The sequence below is a fragment of the Enhydra lutris genome, unplaced genomic scaffold (genome assembly GCF_002288905.1).
Source record: "Enhydra lutris kenyoni isolate GAN:26980312 unplaced genomic scaffold, ASM228890v2 scaffoldscaffold9, whole genome shotgun sequence".
NCBI classification, from domain to species: Eukaryota; Metazoa; Chordata; class Mammalia; order Carnivora; family Mustelidae; genus Enhydra; species Enhydra lutris.
Genome location: NW_019154093.1, coordinates 64,346,158 through 64,367,395, shown reverse-complemented (window position 1 = coordinate 64,367,395; position 21,238 = coordinate 64,346,158). Strand labels below are relative to the sequence as shown.

General features: G+C 36.0%; 1 protein-coding gene across 3 annotated transcripts in view; it reads right to left on the bottom strand.

Moving 5' to 3' along the window:
* LOC111143327 (sorting nexin 7) overlaps window positions 1–21,238 on the bottom strand; it is a 96,699-nt gene that overhangs the window by 50,841 nt on the left and 24,620 nt on the right. For 2 of the 3 annotated variants that reach the window (XM_022496993.1, XM_022496994.1), the window contains exons 2-7: window positions 20,776–20,958; window positions 14,985–15,095; window positions 14,495–14,659; window positions 12,020–12,218; window positions 7,416–7,615; window positions 4,520–4,606 (exon numbers count right to left, since the gene is read on the bottom strand). In XM_022496993.1, the coding sequence (XP_022352701.1) occupies window positions 4,520–4,606; window positions 7,416–7,615; window positions 12,020–12,218; window positions 14,495–14,659; window positions 14,985–15,095; window positions 20,776–20,958 (945 nt within the window). The remainder of the gene's footprint in view (window positions 1–4,519; window positions 4,607–7,415; window positions 7,616–12,019; window positions 12,219–14,494; window positions 14,660–14,984; window positions 15,096–20,775; window positions 20,959–21,238) is intronic. The other variant, XM_022496995.1, reaches the window with a different exon arrangement.

Here is a 21,238-nt window from a genome sequence, read left to right as displayed (position 1 = left end):
TAACTTACATCTGATGGGTGTTACTCCTCAGTTCAACTGTTCTCTTCCTATTTCACGGAGACCAGAGCTCATGATCTGACCCTCTGACCTTACTTCCTGTAACTCTTCCACTTGCTCATTCCACACCAGCAACACTGGTCTCCAGGCTTTTTCTGAACCGCATAGGCATATTTACCCTTTTGCACTTACTGACTCTACTTGAAATGCTCTGCTCCCAGATATTCATGTAGCTCAAGACCTCACCCCTTTCAGGTTTTACTTGATCACCTTCTTGGTAAGACCTTCCCCGACCCCCGATTTTAAACTTCACTGCTCCACACATATCATTATAGGACAATCGACTTAAATTTTAATTCATTAATGTTTATTCTTGTCTCCATCCACTAGAATGAGGGTCTGCTTTTCTTGACTGCCATCTCCCCACTGCTTGCAAGTGTTTCTCTTATGGTAGGTCCTCAACAACATTTGTCAGCAGGTTTCACTGAATATCTCGACCTTAAAGGTCATCTTATCATGACATAAAGTTGCACATCTCTCATTTTCTCCTCCATTTTATATGCTACAGTTCAGTCTCTAAAGACATTCATTATCTGCCCTCCCTGCAAACTAGAGATGCAAAGAGTCACTAAAAACTTGAAACACTGGCTTCCCTTCATTCTTTAACTGCTATGGATTCTGTCTTCCACTTAAAACTCTCTCAGATTTACCCCCGTCTCTCCCTTACTGCTTCTTCAGTTCAGGCTCCCACTCGATCCACGCTGCCCAAAGGATCAAGTCCATTGTCCTCACCCTGCCAGACAACAAGGCTCCCTTCCTATCTGACTGTGGCTTATCCTTACAGACGCATCTCCTCATCTCCCCTATACCTGCTCTCTATACAGCAACCTAGTTTTCTAAGTTTAGCATGCTTTTTGAGCTTTTACTACTTTTCATAATACTGACTGTACATGTAACATGCTCCCTTCTTCTTCAAGGAACGATTCTGAAGTCATTTTACATGAGCCACCTCAAATATTACTTCTATAAAGTCATCCAAAAAACAGCTAACAACTACTGAGTGCCTACTAGGAGTCAAATAACTTACTTCCATTGTATCATTTAACCCTTAAACAAATCTATTAGATTTTAATAATTTTCCCCAAAATTATACATGATAAAACAAGGCTAAAAGAAGTGAGGAAACATGCCCTCGGTCACAGACTTAATGAGATGAGCTAGGATTGGATCCTACGTCTCCGTAATTTCAAAGCCTAAATGTCAAAACTCTAAATAGACAAACAGCTGAACTGACCTTCAAATGGGCATTCTGAAAGTCTTTGCTGAGTTTAGGTCATTTTAAAACGATTGACTTTATTGTTATGAGATAAGAACTACAAACCACAAGCTCTAAGAAGCTGCCACTTTACAACCACCCAGATAATAAATCAAAGAATTCACTCCAAAGCACTGTTTTAGTTTGCAGGAAAACACATAATTTTTGTAGGCATATTTGTGTGATGAAAAAAATTAAAAATAATACCATTATTGTCCATTTAGAGTTTACAAAATTACAGGCAAGGTAGAAGTCCAGTCCTTTTCATTTGCCACAAAGCCCACATAACGATCACCTGATATGCCCAAAAGGACCTCTGGAATATTACAACTCTGCTAATTTCTACCCAATAATTATAACTCTCCTAGTTTTTGCCCTTCTTGGTAAAGCTTCATTTCACGGACCTTTTCATTAGGAGTTGCTTTGCTGGGTTTGCATATAGCATCCCACCCAAAGGTGACTTTGATGGGGCCTCTAAAGGCAGCCCCGGAAGGTCTCCATAGAAATGGCCCCAGGGTTGTCTCCAAAGTGGACCTGCTTGAGTTGCCATGGTAAACAACCAGGCTAGATTGCTATATTCAGTTCTCTGCCAGGGTCGCCATGGTGACTGCAAAGGATGGCTCCTTAGAAGGACCTCACAAGGGCGCGTTTCCATGGTGACCCTATCCTGCATATTTCTAAGCAACTTCCCTCCGGTTGTTCTGTGACCAATCGTGGTGGGTTCATTTTGAGAGTCACCCTGGAAGGTTTCTCCCAAAGATACCGTCATAACACATAGCGATTTGGAAGTGAGGTCTGTAAACAAATAAGCTGCTTGAAAATGTAAACGGTACCATTCATAAATCATTAAATTAGTCCCCATACATTTTAGGAAGGATCTGTTTTGATGGGTAACCAAAAAAAAAAAACCAAAAAAAAAAAAAACCACACCACATTTGCAATGTCTGTTAAATGTGTCTGTTTCAAATCTTAATTTAAAATATCTTACAGAGTATAATGCAGATAATTAAAGTTTCAAATTTCTCCAATCTTAACAACATAGCAGATAACTAGGTAAAAAATACTTTATAGTAGATATGACACACACACATAAAATGAAATCATAAATACAGATGGATCATTAGGTTATAATGAGATATCAAGGAAATTTTTATAGAGCAAAAGACAAAATATTTGCAAGTCAAATGAAAAAAAATGTGTTTTTTTAGTTGAGTTGGGAAAGCCTAGCCATATTTGGGCCCAAACTATTTTTTCCTATATTTTTGTGGTTGGAACAATCTCAATTACTCTTCCTTTCACTTTAAAATATGAATATAAACCATTCTGAACAGATGCTTGGTTTTTAAGCCATTTAACTATTCTCCTGAAACTTTAAAATACTGTACTTTATCTAGTATTTAGTAGTATTTAGTCAAGGGCAAATTTTATCTAATTGCTAATTTCAATATCTTTAAAAATTACTTAACAAATAAAAAGAATCCTCAGTTCAAAAGATACAATTATAATTTCTGTACATGTGCTCCCTCTTTTGTTCTTTCCAAGTGACTCTTTAAATCTACACACACACACACACACACACACACTCCTTGCTATGAAGAAAAGGTTAACCTTGGGTTTCCTCTTTTTTCTCATCTTGAGGTAATGGCAAAATGATTCCCCACTGAGCATTAGTTCCACTGGCTTTACATTTCCCATTATTTTCTCTCTCAGATGCCATTCTCCTATTCTGTCCACTGCAGTCCTCCACTGCCCATTCGCTCTCCATCCAGGAGAAAGAACTCGAGTTTGAAAAACAAAAATAGTTTAAGGGAGATGAGGGTAATTCATGGTCACTTCTTGGTGAAGTCTCAATGTTCTACACAAAGTCTGAATTTATAGAGACTTCTTGCTTTAAATCTTCAGTATGTTTTTGTGAATCAGAGCAATCACTGCAATTTTCATTCATTCATTTACTCACTAAATATTTATTGAGTGGCTACCACATTTCCAGCACTGTTTTAGGGGCTGAGAACACTTCAAATAAAAACACTTCAAATAAAACACTTCAAATAAAAAATTCCTGCCTTTCAGGTGCTTAGATTACAGGTGGGGAGGGAGAGAAGGATTATAAAGAAAACCAGTAAGTATGAAATCATATCTCTTGTTAGATGATTAAAGTCAGGGAGGACATTAAAGCTGAGAAGAGGGAGGCTGACCCCAAACCAGGATGGGATGGGGGCTATGATACTAGTATTAATGGGGGGTTTCAAGAACTCCCCACACCCCTGCCATAAGCATACTCAATATTGTACTCAATACTAAACAAAATCATTACATTAAAAAAGGATCATAGAGAATTCACTAGAAGTTAACCAAAGCAATTCTCAATTTTTCCCACTTTTATACTTGCTCTCTGGGAGGCAGCACAGTCTGAGGAAGACAAGTGATACCAACACCTCTGAGCCTACTTCTGCTTTGAGAACTACATGAACTTGGGAGAGTTACTCCACCTTCAAAGCCTCTTCTTCAATTTTAAAATGCGAATAATAATTCCAGGTTCAAAATGATACTCTGAAGATATGCAAAGACAATAAAATATAAATAGTAAAATATTGGGGGGGGTGAGACTATAATGTCAAATCAGCATGAGAACACTTCAGAAAAAAGGAGGCGAGGAAAGAGACAGATGAAGAAAGGCAGACAAAATGTTGGAAATTAATGAAGCCCAGTGATGGGTATACGAGTTTGTTATATCACTTTTTATGTTTGAAATTTTCCATAAAAATCTTCTGCAAGGAAAGGATGAAACTTGAAACTAAAGACACTTCCTCTCTAAAGGTTTTTACAAGAACTAGGGAAAAGTATATAGGAACACTGACTTCTTTTGTACAAACACCTTGTAAAATGTGCAAAAAATGGATTTGTCAACTAACCTTCTGGAACAATGCTAGGTACTTTCCATACCTTCCTCTAACACTCTAATTTAAAAAAAAATTAACTTCATACTTTACTCATCATAAGAGACAATATAAGATAGAAAAGCAGAAAAGCATCACTATTTAGCTTGCCAACTCAATGGGTACTCAACGTAGAATAGATTTTTAGAAGAAAGTTTAGTATCATTTGCTGAATCCTTAAAAACAAGCATGCAATGGAATTCCACACTGCTAATAAAAATTTCAGCCAATGAATTCTATATGACTACTAAGAAGAAACTTCGAAACTTACCAGATCAGTATCTGCCTTTTTATACGTCAAAGCTTCCACTTTGGAATCCAGTTCTGCTTGGATTTGGTCTCTCCTTTTCATAACACCCTTCATATTAAAACACAAGGATGGAACAGGTTGCACTTAGGTTTAATAATATTTGTATGATAAAAAAATATACACTTTAGAATATAAATAGCATCTCTTCCCCAAATCATCAGTCATTTGGGGATACAATAACTTAAAGTTTTTTTAATCTCTAAAAGCTAAACTGAAAGCAAGCATTTAAGAGTTTTCTTTTTTTTTCCATAAATCTTTTATTCATCTTTCCCAATACACATCTTACTGGGTTACGTATTTTAGGAATACTCTAGACATACACAGTTCTTCAAAAAGAGCAAAAACAAACAAACAAATAAACAAACAAAAAAACAAATAATCAAACTAAGAAATCTGTGAGAGCACTGAGAGTATATGCTATGGTGTGAAGTGGCTGGGACATTGGGTGGGCCAGTCACCTAAAATGTCTATAATAATTGGCAGCCCACTTAACCAATTCCAAAGGCATGGTTAAATCAAATAGGTAATTATAGTGGGGAATCAGAAAACTGAAGTGTACACTCACATTTTGAGACTTTGCTTTAGTATAAAATATATCAATGAGCCAAGCTTTTGATGAGAAATCATAGTCTCTTCTCTGACTGAGAAGAGTTCCATCTTGTTTTCTTGAATAACCATGATGTCATGTTTCGGTGTCCTTACACTTTAAAACACCTTTGTGAAGGAATCTGAGTGCAAAATTCACCTTTAATGTTTGCCAGTCTTTTACAATGTCTTTCCCTGAATGACTCACTTTTCTTCCAAGACATGCTACTTAGGCATTATGGACCCAAGGACACATTTTATTTGTGTTCATCTTTCACTTGTTTTCACAGTATTAGTTTAAATAATAAAATTGTCATAATAAACACAAGTGGCCTAAACAGATTAAGGAAAAAATAAAAACAAGCTCCAGGTAAGGAAATAATTCAAACAGAAAGAGTATAAACACATGACATACAAGAAAAGGGTTTTAATGAGGCACAGGTCTTTCAGGGGTTTTCAGAAGAGGGGAAGAACCTACCTACAATGCAGTTAAATGGAGGCCAGACAAGATGGCTATTGTATTTGGGAACTGAGAGGCATTAAGGATAAAAAGCATCCTGAAAATTACTCAGTCTAATTTTGTGCCTGGTGGAATCACACTACTTAAAACACTAAAAAGAGATTAACGTTTCTCCTATTTCAAAGAAATCAATAGAAAATTCAGCTAATTATCACATATCTTTTGTATTTATTTCAATGTTTCATTGCTATTACTATCAGGAACCCTTTCCTTTCTCTAACCCAAATGACATGTACTGCAATTTAGTCTTATTTAGGTAAGGTCTGTTTCCATAAATATGAAGTACTGGGCTTCACATAGGTAGAAATAGTTTAAGTAAGAGTTTGCTTCAGAAGATAAATAGTAAATTTACACAAATCTAATCATTTTGTCAAGGCATGCACTTCATTATTTTAGCTCACACTGAAGAAAAACTTCCAATATAAAACAGACCAGCACTGTAATATAAGTGCTACTGATTATACCCTAGGAGTCTGCAAAATAATATAATCAAATGAGAACCCATAAAATAATTCTTTCTGGTTACTATTATAATTTTTCCACACCTACAATGATACACGACTTAAATTACATAATTTTCATCTTGACATAATAAAGAGAAAACCACATCTAATTAAGGGAGAAGAATATACTATTTTTAATTATACAAATCAGATCTCTTTGAAGAGCCCCACAAGGGGGATATCAATAATGAAGGAAAACAATGAAATGGAGCCAAGGAGATTGATGGAGACAAGGAGGAGACTCCTTCACAGTGAAACATTAGAGGCTTCTGGGAAGTAAGAAGGGTTTGTTGATAGAAGACCCCTAATAAAGGCAAGTAACAGCAGCAACTTGTAATATCTACAGAATATTTAATACTCTGAAAGAAAGACCTAAATGTAGTAAATACGAACGGGGCAGACCTTATGATGAAAGGCTAAGAAACCTTTTCTTACTAAGACAGAGGTGAAATTAAAAACAACAACCACCACCACCACCACCAAACCAAGAGTACATGAAAACATGGCTCCATTCAGAAACGGCAGAAAAAATGGAATATATCTGAATGTAAGCAGACTCCCTTCCCCCATGGCCACTCTGAAACACCAGAACCCTGACGCCACCAGTTTGTGCAAGGTACTGTGAGCAGAGGATAATACAGGATGAAAAACATTAGCTCTGCAGATAGCATTGCTAAATCCCAGATATCTGGAGACCTTAACTGGAATTGAGGAGGTTAAATGCAAAACTCTGATATAAGAGGAAGAAAAGCCTTTGCAACTGGTGAAAGAAAATCATTTTAACTTGAACGATTTCTTTTTAGAAGCATCCAGAAAACAGAACAAACATCAAGATCCACTCAAGTACTTTGTACATAATGATAAATAAATTGCTACATCAAATGTACCTGTAAGGGGGTAAGCAACTCTTTCATGAAAAGATATTTCTAAAACACTAAAAATTTTAAGGTAAAAATTTAAAAGCTTGGAAAAGCTAATCATATTCTCTATGTAAATTTTGACTGAGGATGTTTCAAATCTATGTGTAATCTTACACATCATTGTTCCTTTTGAGTATTCTGCCTTTTATTAACATACTCTACTCATCAATTCACTCACATAGTGAACAAATATTTATGGGGTATCTGTATATGCAAAGCATTCTGCTAAGACAGAAGGATAGTGGTGAAAAAACAGAAATAGAAACTGCCTTTGTAACGCTTATAATCAGGTCAGGGACCAAGGTAAAATTACAACGAGGCCTTCTTACCATTAACATTTCACTATAAAGCACATACTCATGTACGACAGGAAGCAGGGCCTCTGAGAGTCCAGACATCCGTTTCTCAGTGGCCTTACAGCATTTGTCAATGCAGCTGGCAACCCCTTTTAGAGTATCAGCCAGATCTTCTTCTGATGCCGACCACAGAATATGAATCGGGCCATATTCTCTCATTTCATCAGAATATTCTAAAAACAAAAAGTAAGTTCTTCAATTGATAGAAGTTTTAAAAACCCCTATATTAAAGACAGCAAGCAAGTCCTTTTTCTCATTGCGCCTATGTTCTTCTAAATGAAGAGAAAAAGATGGATATCATCTTTCACTGAGTGGAGAGGTCATTCCCATCTACTCAGGCCAGTTTTTGAATGACTACTGTCCAAGAGTAATCAGTAACAGCATCCTTCTTCATTCCCAAAAGTATCCTGGCTTGGAATATAAATTACATGATCACCATTACCTATCATGAACCTCTGTCCACCAAAAACACTACACCTCAGTGTCTCATAGGCAACATTACCTAAACAAACTTGGCTTTTCTCCCCGTTTCCTGAATACATGTCCTACTTAAAGTAATTGTTTCCAGTGAGCTAAACAAAAAATCCAGGTATCATCCTATACATATTCCTGCACAGAGCTACTCAATCACCAATTCCAATATTTCTTAATATCTATCCATCCATCCATTCATCCAGCCACTCATCCATCCATCTACCTATCTATTCTTGCTTCCACTGTCAGCAGCTCACCAGCATCTGTAACCACACGACTGCAAGAGACTTCTAAATATTCTCCCTCTTTTAATTTTTGCCATAACATATAAACACTGAGGCTTCTTGACTGAATTGGAAAGTCCTTTATGATCAGTCTCTACGTGGCCTCCCCACATTCAGCTCTTGAGATTCTCTCCCAAAGATACTTTAATTCAGGCCAAAATAACTGCTCATTTCATGAATAGCTCATGATTTCTCCTCATTCAAACATTACGCATATCCCTTTGCCTTGCCCTTTGCCATTCCTACCTTCTGAAAAACTACTTCTAATCCTTTAAATCCTAGCACAAATAAATTCCTTCTGATTCTGTTCCAAAAGATTTGTAAACACTTTGTCCTCAATGAGCCGATCATAATTTTATACTTCTATTAACGCCTATCATAATTTTATGCTTGTATAATCCCATTCTATTATAATTGCTTGCATAAATCATATGGTCCTAGGCCATATGCTCCTTAGAACAGGGGCTGAGTCTCATTATTTTCTTTTATCTCAAAGCCTGAAACACAGTATATCCAATAAATATTTTGATATTAGTGAGAGAACAAGTGAACAACAAAAGATTATTTGGTACTTGACAAGCCATTAACTCAAAAATTTGGAGTTCATTTTAAAATCTGAATATTTTTACATTTTTGCTTTTATACTATCATCTTTCAATGATAGCTTTTTATGGTAGAGAATGTATAAGCAGTGAGCAATTTTTTGTCTAATATCTCTTACATACGATGAAATTCTCTATATTTTATCATCTTACTATTCATTAGGGTTAGTTGAAATATGTTATATTACTCTAAATTAAACTATTAAAATATCAAAAGTTTATATGATTGAGTAAACTGAAAAATTTTTTTTTTTTTTAAGATTTTTTTTTATTTATTTATTTGACAGAGATCACAAGTAGACAGAGAGGCAGGCAGAGGGAGAGAGAGAGAGGGAAGCAGGCTCCCCGCTGAGCAGAGAGCCCGACGCGGGACCCGATCCCAGGACCCTGAGATCATGACCCGAGCCGAAGGCAGCGGCTTAACCCACTGAGCCACCCAGGCGCCCTGAAAAATATTTTTTAAAAAATTTAAAAACAGTGGAAATATTAGTTGTCATTGAATAAAGGCATTAGTTTCATGACCACTAAGCCTTTCCAAATTGCACCCTCCTGATCTAGGCCTACCCTTTGGTTTTTTTTTTTTTTTTTAATTAAAATATTTTATTTATTTGACAGAGAGAGATCACAAGTAGGCAGAGAGGCAGGCAGAGAGACAGAGAGAGGGAAGCAGGCTCCCCGCTGAGCAGAGAGCCCAATGCAGGACTCGATCCCAGGACCCTGAGATCATGACCTGAGCCGAAGGCAGAGGCTTAACCCACTGAGCCACCCAGGCGCCCCTAGGCCTACCCTTTGTTTTAAGTAACAGTCATACTAAACTAATATTTCTAGCAAAGAAAAATGTTCTCCTTTATCTCTTTTTCTCAATTTTTGTATACATCAGTGTGTATCATTAAACCTTGCAATATTTATGTTTATATAGAGAGCTTTCCTAAAATTCTACACTGTGCTTACACAGCACTCAGATCACATTTGTAAGCAAACACTTAATGAGTTGCACTACAATATCTATTAATATATCTGCTTCCCCAACTAGACTCTAAGCTCAAGGACAGGTACCATCCTATTCCACCTTCAGCCTCCAGCACAGAGAAACAGCATGGCATGTGGTCAATACAAAATGGCAAATAAACTGGGGAACACAAAAGAAAATAAGATCAAAGAAAAAACTTGTGAATAAAAATATTTTTTTAAGATTTTATTTATTTCTTTGAGAGAGCGCATGAGCAGGGGTGGGGCAAAGGGCGAGGGAGAAGCAAACTCCCCACTGAGTAGGGAGACTGACCAGGCTCTATCCAGGACCCTTAGCCAAAGGTAGACACTTAACAGACTGAACCATCCAGGCGTCCCAAAACTTGAATAAAAAAAAATTTTTTTAAAAGAGAAACCACTAGTTATGATCACAAATTTTCATGATCTGAATATGAATGAAATGTCCTACATAGCTTAGGCTCCCAAGGCTACAAATGAAAACAATCCATCACTTTGAATAAAATCTGACAAGTGGGCTTCACATTGGAAAGACTAAGAAATCCCTCAAGTTTGGGCCAGTGGCAATTACTTCCTGAAAATGAGAACTGATATTTATGAAGTTCACCATAAATCCAGCTTTCCTTCTGAGCATCTCATAAATTTTAGGGTATACCAATGATCTTAAAACTATTCCCTTGCAGGAGCAAATGTGGAACAGCACATTGATAATCTACAAAATTCCTACATCATAAGTTTCCAGGGGCTTCTCTGAATTGCTATCCCACTTAACTATGCATCAAGAATGTACTTAACAGAACTGGAATCACAGAACCCAGTTGAAACAACTGGCCTCTTGACATTAAAAAAAAAGAAGAAGAAGAAAAGAAAAAGAAAAAGACAAATGGTAAATAACAAGGGCAGAGCAAAAAGTCTCAAATTATTAAACTACATTTAGTTACCATAATGACATCATCAAGTACCAATGCATAGAGAAAAAAAAATGATAAAGTGAAATGTACATTCAGCTATAACAACTTTTTCTATATTTCTTTTAATAACCAATTGATTCTTGATGAAGGAAATTCTGCTACCACCAAATGATACATTAATTCATTTATTTTTTCAATCATTGAACAGGTTTTAGTTGAGCATCTACTATGTGTTAAGTACTGTCTAGATATAGAAATAAAATAAATCTTTTCCCTTTTTGGTCCTAATGGAATTTACTGTTTAATGGGGGACCCAGAAAATAAAAAAAACATAAGCCATCAATCCAGAGATTCTCAAACCAACTGACTAGGTCCCCACAGCAGATACTGAGTAAAAACTATTCCTGCTCCTTGTAGAGGAAAATGAACCGTTTTTGAAATAGCCAGAGGACTCCATTCTTCTCAACAAAGGTCTGCCCTCAGAGGAAATGTGTTAACCAGAAAAAGGGAAATACTCAACTCCAGCCCACTCTGGCCGTTCTGTCCCAGCTAAGTAGGGAGGGAAAAACTGAAAAACTCTTGTGAAATTCACAGTTCAGAGGCATAGGCTCCGTAAAAGACTGAGACCTGATCACAAAACTATAGAACCATTCAAGTATAACATCTTTTTCTATAGTGAGAACTACAGAACTCTACTGTATTTAAAACTACAGGAGCTTTCTCCTTCCCCATGCCTTAGTGCATTACTAAAGGCCTATTTGTTGCAATTCCTTTTACCCAGTGTCATATCTGGCTATTAAGAAAAAAAAAAAATGGGGCGCCTGGGTGGCTCAGTGGGTTGGGCCTCTGCCTTCAGCTTGGGTCGTGGTCTTGGCATCCTGGGGTCAAGTCCCGCGTCGGGCTCTCTGCTGAGCAGAGAGCCTGCTTCCCTTTCTCTCTCTGCCTGCCTCTCTGCCTGCTTGTGACTTCTCTCTCTGTCAAATAAATAAAATTTAAAAGAAAAGAAAAAAAAATGGCAAGGCATGTAAAAGGTGAAAAAATAATTTAAAGAGAAAGAACAAGCATCAGAATCAGACATGGCAGGGACCTTGAAAAGATCAGACCAGGAATTTAATGAACAATGATTAGTATGTGAAGGACCCTAATGGAGAAAACAAAGGGCATGCAAGAACAGATGAGGGCTGTAAGCAGAGAGATTGAAATCTCAAGAGAGAACCAAAAAGAAATGCTAATATCACGTAGCTTTACCATACCAGCAAATGGGAAGATCCACTGGAAATTAAACAACTTTGTGATTACATCCCAGGGATGCTACATACCCCTTTCTTCCTTGTAAATTCTCTGAGATATTTTATCTATCAAATTTATTTTCTGGCTAAATATTTCAATAAAGTTATTCATTTCCATGAATTCCTCTGGACGGCTTTTCACTCCCCTCATCGACAGCGCAACAGCTCTGACCGTCTGCCCCATTCTGCTGAGTAATCCCGGCCCTTGCTTCTTATGAGAAGAGAGTTCCTAGAAACAGACAGACAGACAAACAAATGAAATATCTGTGGTGAGGCGAATAGGCGAATATTCCGATATTCCCAACCAAAGGAAATCTCACTGGAAGAATAGAGAATAAAAATGTTTCATATACTTTTTTTTTAAATGTAGTTTGAAGCAGCTGAGTTTTATTGGGGTACACTTCTTCCTCTAAGTCTATTCTTCTTGATAATATTCCTTTTCAAAGTATGCAAGTAAAACATGTGTACATGCTTCCTCTCAGCATGGATCTTTAAAAGAACAAGGTTTAACAGAGGGAATTGTGCTTAAAGAGATACTGAAGGAGATAAGGGGATGATAGGAGATGCAATCTATATTTTATAACAGGAATTTAATGGAAAAATGATTGAGAGAAGATTTCTTAGGGTCTAAACTACTCCCTGGGGGAAAAAAATGGAAATTTCATTAATTCTTTGGTTATAATCATAGCTAACATGTACTGAGAGCTTAGGATGTTCCAGGCACTATATTCACATTTTTAAATCTATAACTCACAATAACACGATGAGGTAGGTTCTATTATTATCCTCATTTTACAGAAGAATATACAAGCACAGGAAGGTTAAGGAGCTTGCTTTAAGTCCAAGTTAAGTGCTGGACAAGGCTCAGTCTGATTCCAGAGGCTTCACTGCTAAGCACTGACTAGCTTTGTCTTTGTAATGCTTCTACAGTAGTTTGTAAATAGATACTCTCTGACCATAGCTCTTCAATCAACTGAAGTTGGGTAAACTGTGACACTATCTCTACTATCTGGCAGGCTGTAGAGAAAGATTTTTAAGAATATATGTAGCTAGCTGTTTCTCAGTTAATCTGGAAGAGAGGGCTACAGACTTGCGAAAAGAAGAAATGCAATAAAAGGAGACACCACACAAAAGTAACCTTTTAGAAGTACAGCACATTAAAAAAGAACACCAGGAAGAAGACGAAGGGATTCTCGTGATGATTATACCACTTGTAAATGCAGATTGGGGATCAAATAAAAGGTTACCCACAAGAAAAAAAAAATCTATAAATAATAATGCTGACCAGCAAATCCACAGATAAAAATACTGCTATTTATCCAAATGTTGAATAATATATTATCTTTATCCAGATTTTCCTTCCTGAAGGTCTTATACAGAAGAATACATAAAAAGTAAAACTGTTTGCTTCCAAGTCAGTATGATTTTCCATGCATATGACGACAGATGCCACCCTTGACCAGGTAACACATCTCTCAGGAGTGCTACAGCGTTACTCGATAGAGGCAACATTGTCAGAGATGGTGCAAGTCACAACTGGCAAACTATTACTGTGAATGGTGACTACAGAGACTGTTTCTAGCAGCTTCTAAGGTTCTGGAGTCAGGCCACAAATTCATTTCACAGAAGTCTCAAAGGGCTTCCAAATAAGTACTATCTGTCAAGACTGAGACGAACCACCTTCTAGCCTCTATCACTTTGGCAACAACTGAGAGATATAAGACTCAATATTGGTCAGCAATCATTTAATACTGACCAATTTCTCTAGCCATTATTCTTATTTGTGAGTTATATTTCCATAGGTGAAAAGAAAAAAGAGGAGGAATATATAAATTTCTGCATTAGAAACAGATACAGTCCCCTTCATTAGGTAATTGAAAGAAAAATAGGAAAAAATAAGAAAATCATATATATATATTTTTTAAAGATTTTATTTATTTATTTGACAGACAGAGAACACAAGCAGGCAGAGAAGCAGGCAGAGAGAGGAAAGGAAGCAGGCTCTCCGCTGAGCAAAGAGCCCGATGCGGGGCTCGATCCCAGGGTCCCGGGATCATGACCTGAGCTGAAGGCAGAGGCTTTAACCCACTGAGCCACCCAGGCGCCCCAGAAAATCATATTTTCTATATGGCTATCCATCCAACCATCTATCCACTTAATAAAGACTTTTAGCCTAAGTTGAAAAGTCCTAACCAGTTACAAAAGAAACATATTTGTATGTGTTCAGTATTAGCTATATAGGCAAGGAGTACCCTGACATTAAAAAAATCAGCTACCAAAAGAAATATGAATATGTATATGTGAGGAAGATAGAAGATGTCTGTGATGTTTACATGTAAATTTGACACAGGGTTAAATCTGAAGGATATCTCTCTAATGTTTGATAATCCATCTCAATTCAAGGATGCTGCTGCCTGATTTATAAAAGTGAACAAGAGGAAGCGTACAACCTACTATACATAAAGACACGAAAGGATTATATGAGTATAAATCAAAATTCTTTACCCAAGCTTGTGCAGTAAGAAACACTTTGAAGTCTTCATTAAATGTTAAAGTTGGATGATCAGCAATTCGGTTCAGGAATTTCTGCAGTGCCTTCCTGCGTGTCTCAATGAAGTCATCATTAAAGCGTTCCACCATTCCTTTCACGATAAACTTCTCAGGCAATGGCTGAGGCAAAAAAATTTTAAGATGTATCTAAGCATTATGTGGCATGGGATTATAAGGAATTCTATACTCTTCCTTTCTGGAAGACTATTTGAGCATGTGATGATTCCAAGATTCACAATGCCAGAACCCAAACCTGCAAAATCTTAACATATTTAGAACAGTTTAGAAAAACAAATCTGTACATAGATTGAATGTTTAAGAGCAAACGTTTCTAAGATCAATGACTTTCAGTGAATTCAGAGGTCTGACATTAGCCTGTCGGCATTCTAATGATTCACAAGACAAAATGGTAGCCACCGTATGGGAAAAAAAAATGCAGACTTACAGGAATAATCAGAGTGGGGTGTGCTTCTTCAAGTTTTCCTTTCAACCAAAGGAAATCTTGATAACGTCTCCTAACTTCAAATTCACTGGAGTCAAATTCCCCTCGAGATGTCTGAACAAAGAAGGAGAAAATAACAGCACACGCAATATAAGACGGGAGACATTTGCCTAATGTTATTTTAGACATTCTGAAATAAATGGGTCTCTAAGAAAAATTAACAAATTCTAATTATTCAGTGTTTGTCAGCCTGTACTTTTTTTGTAATCATCAATTCATGTAGCAGATGAAACAAAGCAAACTTTCCAGTATTTCCAGAAAGAAAGCAAACATCATGCTCAAATTTAAAATCCAAACTGAAAAATCTGTCTTAGAGCAGCCATCTGCCTTCCACAAGATTTTAACTATGATTATATTTGGCATGACTTTCTTGCTAACAAGAAAGTGTGTTCTGAATTTAGGTTTCAAATATATTTTTCTCAAGATGATTAGAATTCAGAATTTGAGGAAAGTTCTATTTTTGTAATTTGGAAAATAATAACTGAGAAAAAAATGTTTTCCTGGAATTTTCTCAAATGAATTGCTTTGGTAAAATTTGCTTTTAGTATATGAAAATTCTAACATTTTACAGAGTGATTTTACCACTGTTTAAAAAATGTTATTAATGAAGATTTGATGTGAAAAGAAAATCTTCCTGTCATTTCTCAAGGGATTTTGAGTTATATGCCTAAAATCCTGAAAATTAAGCAAAATATCTGTTCTCAACAAACCAAAAAACTATGCCAACATATATGACAAGAAGAATGTGGGTACAATATCAACCTCATTTCCACTGCATGAATCCCAAGACAAATAAAAAATGATTATCTAATGCACACTCACTCACACAATATTGCATTAACTAAACTTTTTGCATATTAAAAATTATATATATTATTATTAAGGTTGAAATTTTTCTGGAGGAATGATGATGGAATAACACATTGAATGCATATTTCACACTCACCAGAAATATCAGTCACCCATATAGATGAATGCGATGGTAGGATTAAGTAGTTCAAGTCATTGATGCGATCTTAATTGTCATGAAATAAGGTTCACAAAAGTTAAACTTTCCAAAGTTTACTCCTTTAAAATGAATGTTTAGAATATCATACAATATATTTTATCAAAACATTTCCTTGGGAAAAAGTGGAGGTAAATGAGATGCAGAAGTCTAAGGAAATAAATGTTCACAAAGCACTATGAAATCTTAACTATGGGTACAAGTTATGGAAATGGTAAAAATAGGAAAACTAAATCTAGTAGAAACACAGTTTAACAACATATATACGAGTTGGTATGTGTACATATATATGCAAATACACACATATGCATACATATATACACACACAAAACATGGTTTATAGTCACTCATTAAAAAATACTTATTGAACACCTTCTTGTGCATGGCACATATGTATAGGTTCACTACCAATTTCCAAAAATATAAATTGGCATAACCAACACTAAAATACTCAAAAATTGGGCAGTTAAGAGCTTTATATGTCCTCAAGAATTTTCAACACTTTAAGTAAACATAGAACAATCTGACATAAATTCTGGCAAGAGGAAGATGCAAAATCAAGTCAAATAATTGGTTGATTCTGTCCCCATCACTCAGTCATTGACTTAGAAGAGTTTTCTAACATACTGCAAAAGCAGAAGAAGAAAACAGAAGATAAGTACAGTGTGTTCTTTCATGCTACTTTAAGAATTTATTCTATTCCCAAAGAGTTATAAGACTAAGATATGGAAGGGAAAACAAGTATTCTCAGCTGGGCTCAGATCATGGTTTATTTCCCAACAGCAGGGACAAAATCGTTGTTCTATCTAAAGTGGTCAATTTTGGCCACTAGAAGATAGAAAGAAGCTTCCCAACTGTAGGAATAATAGGGTTTGATGACAGATCTCCAATTCAGAAAGAGCATGTGTTCCAAAAAGTTAATCTGAAGCAAAAATAATGCTTCTAATATAAGATACAGTTTTCCATGAAAGCTATATCGTAAATGGTGTTTAATTTTTTTATATATGACCTTAAAAGCTTAGGTACTTGAAGATTAGGACTAATGGACTCATGTGATGTATACCCCAAAACACACTCATTCAACAAACACTGAACTTTGGTCAAGGGCAGTTACTCTAGGCTCTGAGGATACAGAAAATTGTTTTTGCGAGAAAATGAATCTTAGGATCAGGGATATACTTTAACATCTACTCCACACTGGTGGACATTTAGGAGTCTATCTTCATGATGAGGATGTGAGGGAGAAACCCTTGTTAAATATCTTCACTTTTGTTTCTATATGTATTAAAGGAAGGCACGTCTCTTGATCTCCAAAAGAAAAAGTACGTTATAGCAGTCACTTTAGATAGTCTAATCTGGAGAATAAAGGGTAATTTCCCACAAGGAGAACAGATGCCAGGAACGTGGGCTTCCTAAGACTCATCATTATTTATAGCCAGATCATTCTTAAGTACTCCTAAGTGGATATTGTCAGTGTACACAGGTGCCCATGTATATGTGTTTCACCCTTATAATCTTAATAAATATAATAATATATAAATATAATAAATATATAATATATAATAATAATATAATAAATATATAATAATAATTATAATAAATATAAATTTTCATGAAACCAAAACTTTCTCAAGGAAGCCACCTCTGAACCTCCAAACTAGACAGGGTCCCTGTGCTCATAAAATCCTGTATTTTTCTCTCACAGCATTTATGACTATATTAATTAAGCATGTAATTGTTAAATATCCATCACCCCCCTAGGTTGAAAGCTCCATGAAGCCATGGGGTATGTCTGCCTTGATTGCTGGTGTTGTCTCAATACACAAGCACAGTACCTGGGACATAACTGGCCCTCCATAAAACTTCACTGAATATATGAGAAAGTGAATAAATGATAATAAGTGAATAACAAAGAAAAGACTATATTTGATAACATTCATCTACTAAATGTTTAGGTATTTGTATCTATAAGGCATATTTTAGCATATATAGATTTAGTCTAAATACTAGGATATAGTAAAAACAATCAGAAGTAGAACAAAGGGATGTATTGTATAAAAGTCTATGTCATAAAAGTGAAATGAAAGATAGTTTGCCATAACAATGCAGAGATGCACAAAAACAGAACAGAAAACCCATATAGTGTGAAAGTAAATGGTCTAGAATTAAAATCCCAGCTCAGGTAATCATTATGGTGTGTAACCTTTGGCAAGTTACTGAGTTTCAGTGTCCTCATGCACAAAATGGGGGTAGCTCACAACATCTAGGTCCTAGGATCGTTGTTAAGCTTTAAATAAGTTAATATGTATAAAGTGGTTAAAACATTGCCCAGCACAAAGTAATCACACAATAAATGTTAGTTAAACGCACTGTGATATTATCAGTATTACTACTACTATAAGAGCAGTACATTTAAAGTACGATGTAATTTTGGATAACTCATCAGAATTATATGTCTCTGATTAGAGTAAAATTCACAGGGTGGCTTATAAAAAAAGTGTCTAAGAGAAACCCATAATGATGGGAAAATAATTCAGCTGCACAAATTCTTTGCTAGGATGGAGGATAACAATGGGTGCTTATAATTAAAATAGTAATACCACTAAAAATCTGGTTCTATTCTTAACAGTATGTCTGTATAAACACATTAAATATTCACAAAGACCCTACAAGGTTAGTACCATTATCTTATTTACAACTGAGGACACTAAGCATAGAGAGGTTAATTAAATAGCCCAAGACACATAGCAAGAAAGGGGAGTCATCAAGATTCAATTCCGTGCTGTCTTGCTCTGTAGCCTCTTGATACAAGTATGATACCATAAATTTCTTCACTCATCCATGCACCAAAAAGTTAAATTGCTTAGTTACTATATCCTAAGGATTGTGTTTGGAAATATGGAGAACGTAAGATACAATTACGTTCTTTAGAAGCTCACAGACTTGTCTGGAATAAATACAAGTAACACATAGTGATCTACCCACATACAGATAGGAGAATAATGAACATTTATTATGTGTCAGGCACTTGCTAAGTGTTTTACATTGATTACCAATCCTAAATCAATTCTTACAGCAACTCTACAGAACCAGGTTCGATTATCATTTCTGTTTTATAGACTTAACAAAAACCTGAGGCTTAGCAGGATTAAATATAGACCTTTAATTTCTTTGCTATAATGACTCCAATGTTTTACATTCTCTAAGAATTCAATTAGAACAACATGGGAAAACAGGATAAAGAAAGAGGACTTCTTGCCTGCACGTACAGGGGGTGGGGGAGTGGAGCAGGCACCTCTTTGAGTTGCTGAAAAATAAACAGTAGTTCATTCTTCCTCTAGAAGAGGAAGGACATAGCAAACAAGGAAAAGTATATACAAAGTCATGAGAGTAAGAAATACCCTAGAAGGGTGCCTGGGCGGCTCAGTCAGTTAAGCGTCTGCTTTAGGTTATAATCCCAGATCCTAGGTTTGAGTCCCCAGTAGGGCTTCCTATTTAGTGTGGAGTCAGCTTCGGCCTCTGCTCCTCCCCTCCACTCCTGCTCTCTCTCTCAAAGAAATAAACAAAATCTTAAAAAAGAAAATACTCTATAGTATTCAGATAACAAAAATAGCTCTAGATGAGTAGAGAGCAGGAGTATTAAACATGGGGAGTTAGGAGATGAGTCTTTGTATAGTAAGCTGGCATCGGACTAAAAAGCTCTTTATATGTCATTCAAAGGAATTTGCACTTTGTTGTACAGGAAATGAGGAACCAAGGAAGGATTTTAAGAATCTGAGTGAAGAGATCAAATATATACACTTTAATGAAATGCTAACTGGCAGCAAGGTGGAGTTTGCATTGGAAGAAGTGATTACAGGAAGATGACCCAAACCCTTTTCAGCTACAAAAGAGATTAGGGTGAGGTTTCATAAAGAAAATATTATAGAGGCACCTGGGTGGCTCAGTTGGTGAGGTGTCTGCTTTGGGCTCAGGCCATGATCCCAGGGTGCTGGGATCGAGCCCTGCATCAGGCTCCCTACTTGGCAGGAAGCCTGCTTCTGACTCTTTCTCTGTCCCCCACCCCTCCGGCTCTCTCTCTCTCTCGAAAATAAATAAAATCTTTAAAAAAAAAAAAAAAAGAAAATGTTACAACTTATGAATATAATTCTCAAAGGCTGCTATTACATAAAGGATTTTTTTTTTAATTAAACTGTTTGGTTGTTTAATTCTGTCAGAAGTAAACTGTCTTTTCCACAGCCTTCTCGTAGGATTAAGGAGATTTGGGTTCTAGATTTACTCTGCCTTTTAATTACTGGACAACTAACAGTATCTTATAAAGCAGCCACTTGCTCTTATTTGGAAAACAAATGAAACTGTATTTTGTAATCTTCAAAAGAAATGCTACAACAAAATATTGTATCATGTTTTCAAAATGTTGTTTATTAGCAAACTGAGGCTCTTCTTTTCCAAAAATATTTCTTTATTATTTTTGAAACTAAAAACTAAATGTTCTTATTTCAAGATGCTCAACTGCTAAAAAGATGAGTGACTGCTGTAATTTGAATTTCACCATTTTCATACAGAACAAGTAAAGGATAGATTAGATGCAATGTCTTACCTAAAATGGTTGAAAAAAATAAGTCAATTCAGCTAAGATTCTGTACTGTTGAGAGTCATAGTGAACAAAAAGCACTTCCAAAGTTCAGAGAGCAAGTGTATTCAAGAAAGTGTTCATTAAAAGTTTACCTTAGTAATAATCCTGTAAGTAATGAAAGTTTCAATCGTAGTAACATGGCTTTCAGGTTCATCAACTGTTATGAAGAGATCTTTCAAATCTGGCTCATCTTCAAACTTTACTTGGTTTATCATCGACAGAGGGGATGTTGGCATCATAGGGCTGAAGGAATTCATGTCCATCAGTGAGGCATCCTGAAGAATAAAACACATTCAAAAATTAACATCTACAGAAGAAATAGTTTAAAATCCTCTTTTTCTCAGAAACCATGAATACTAATGAAATATATCAAGAACAAAAAGGATGACTGGACTCCTGGTTAGATCTGCTATATTGAACATGTATTTTTATCTCGTTTCCTATTAAAATCCCACTTCAAGTTTACTTTCTGGGGTGTCTCTGAACTCAAGGTTGCCAAGCAGAATGGAGGAAGAGATAGCAAGGGAAAGTCCTGTAGACTAGATGGGAAGATGA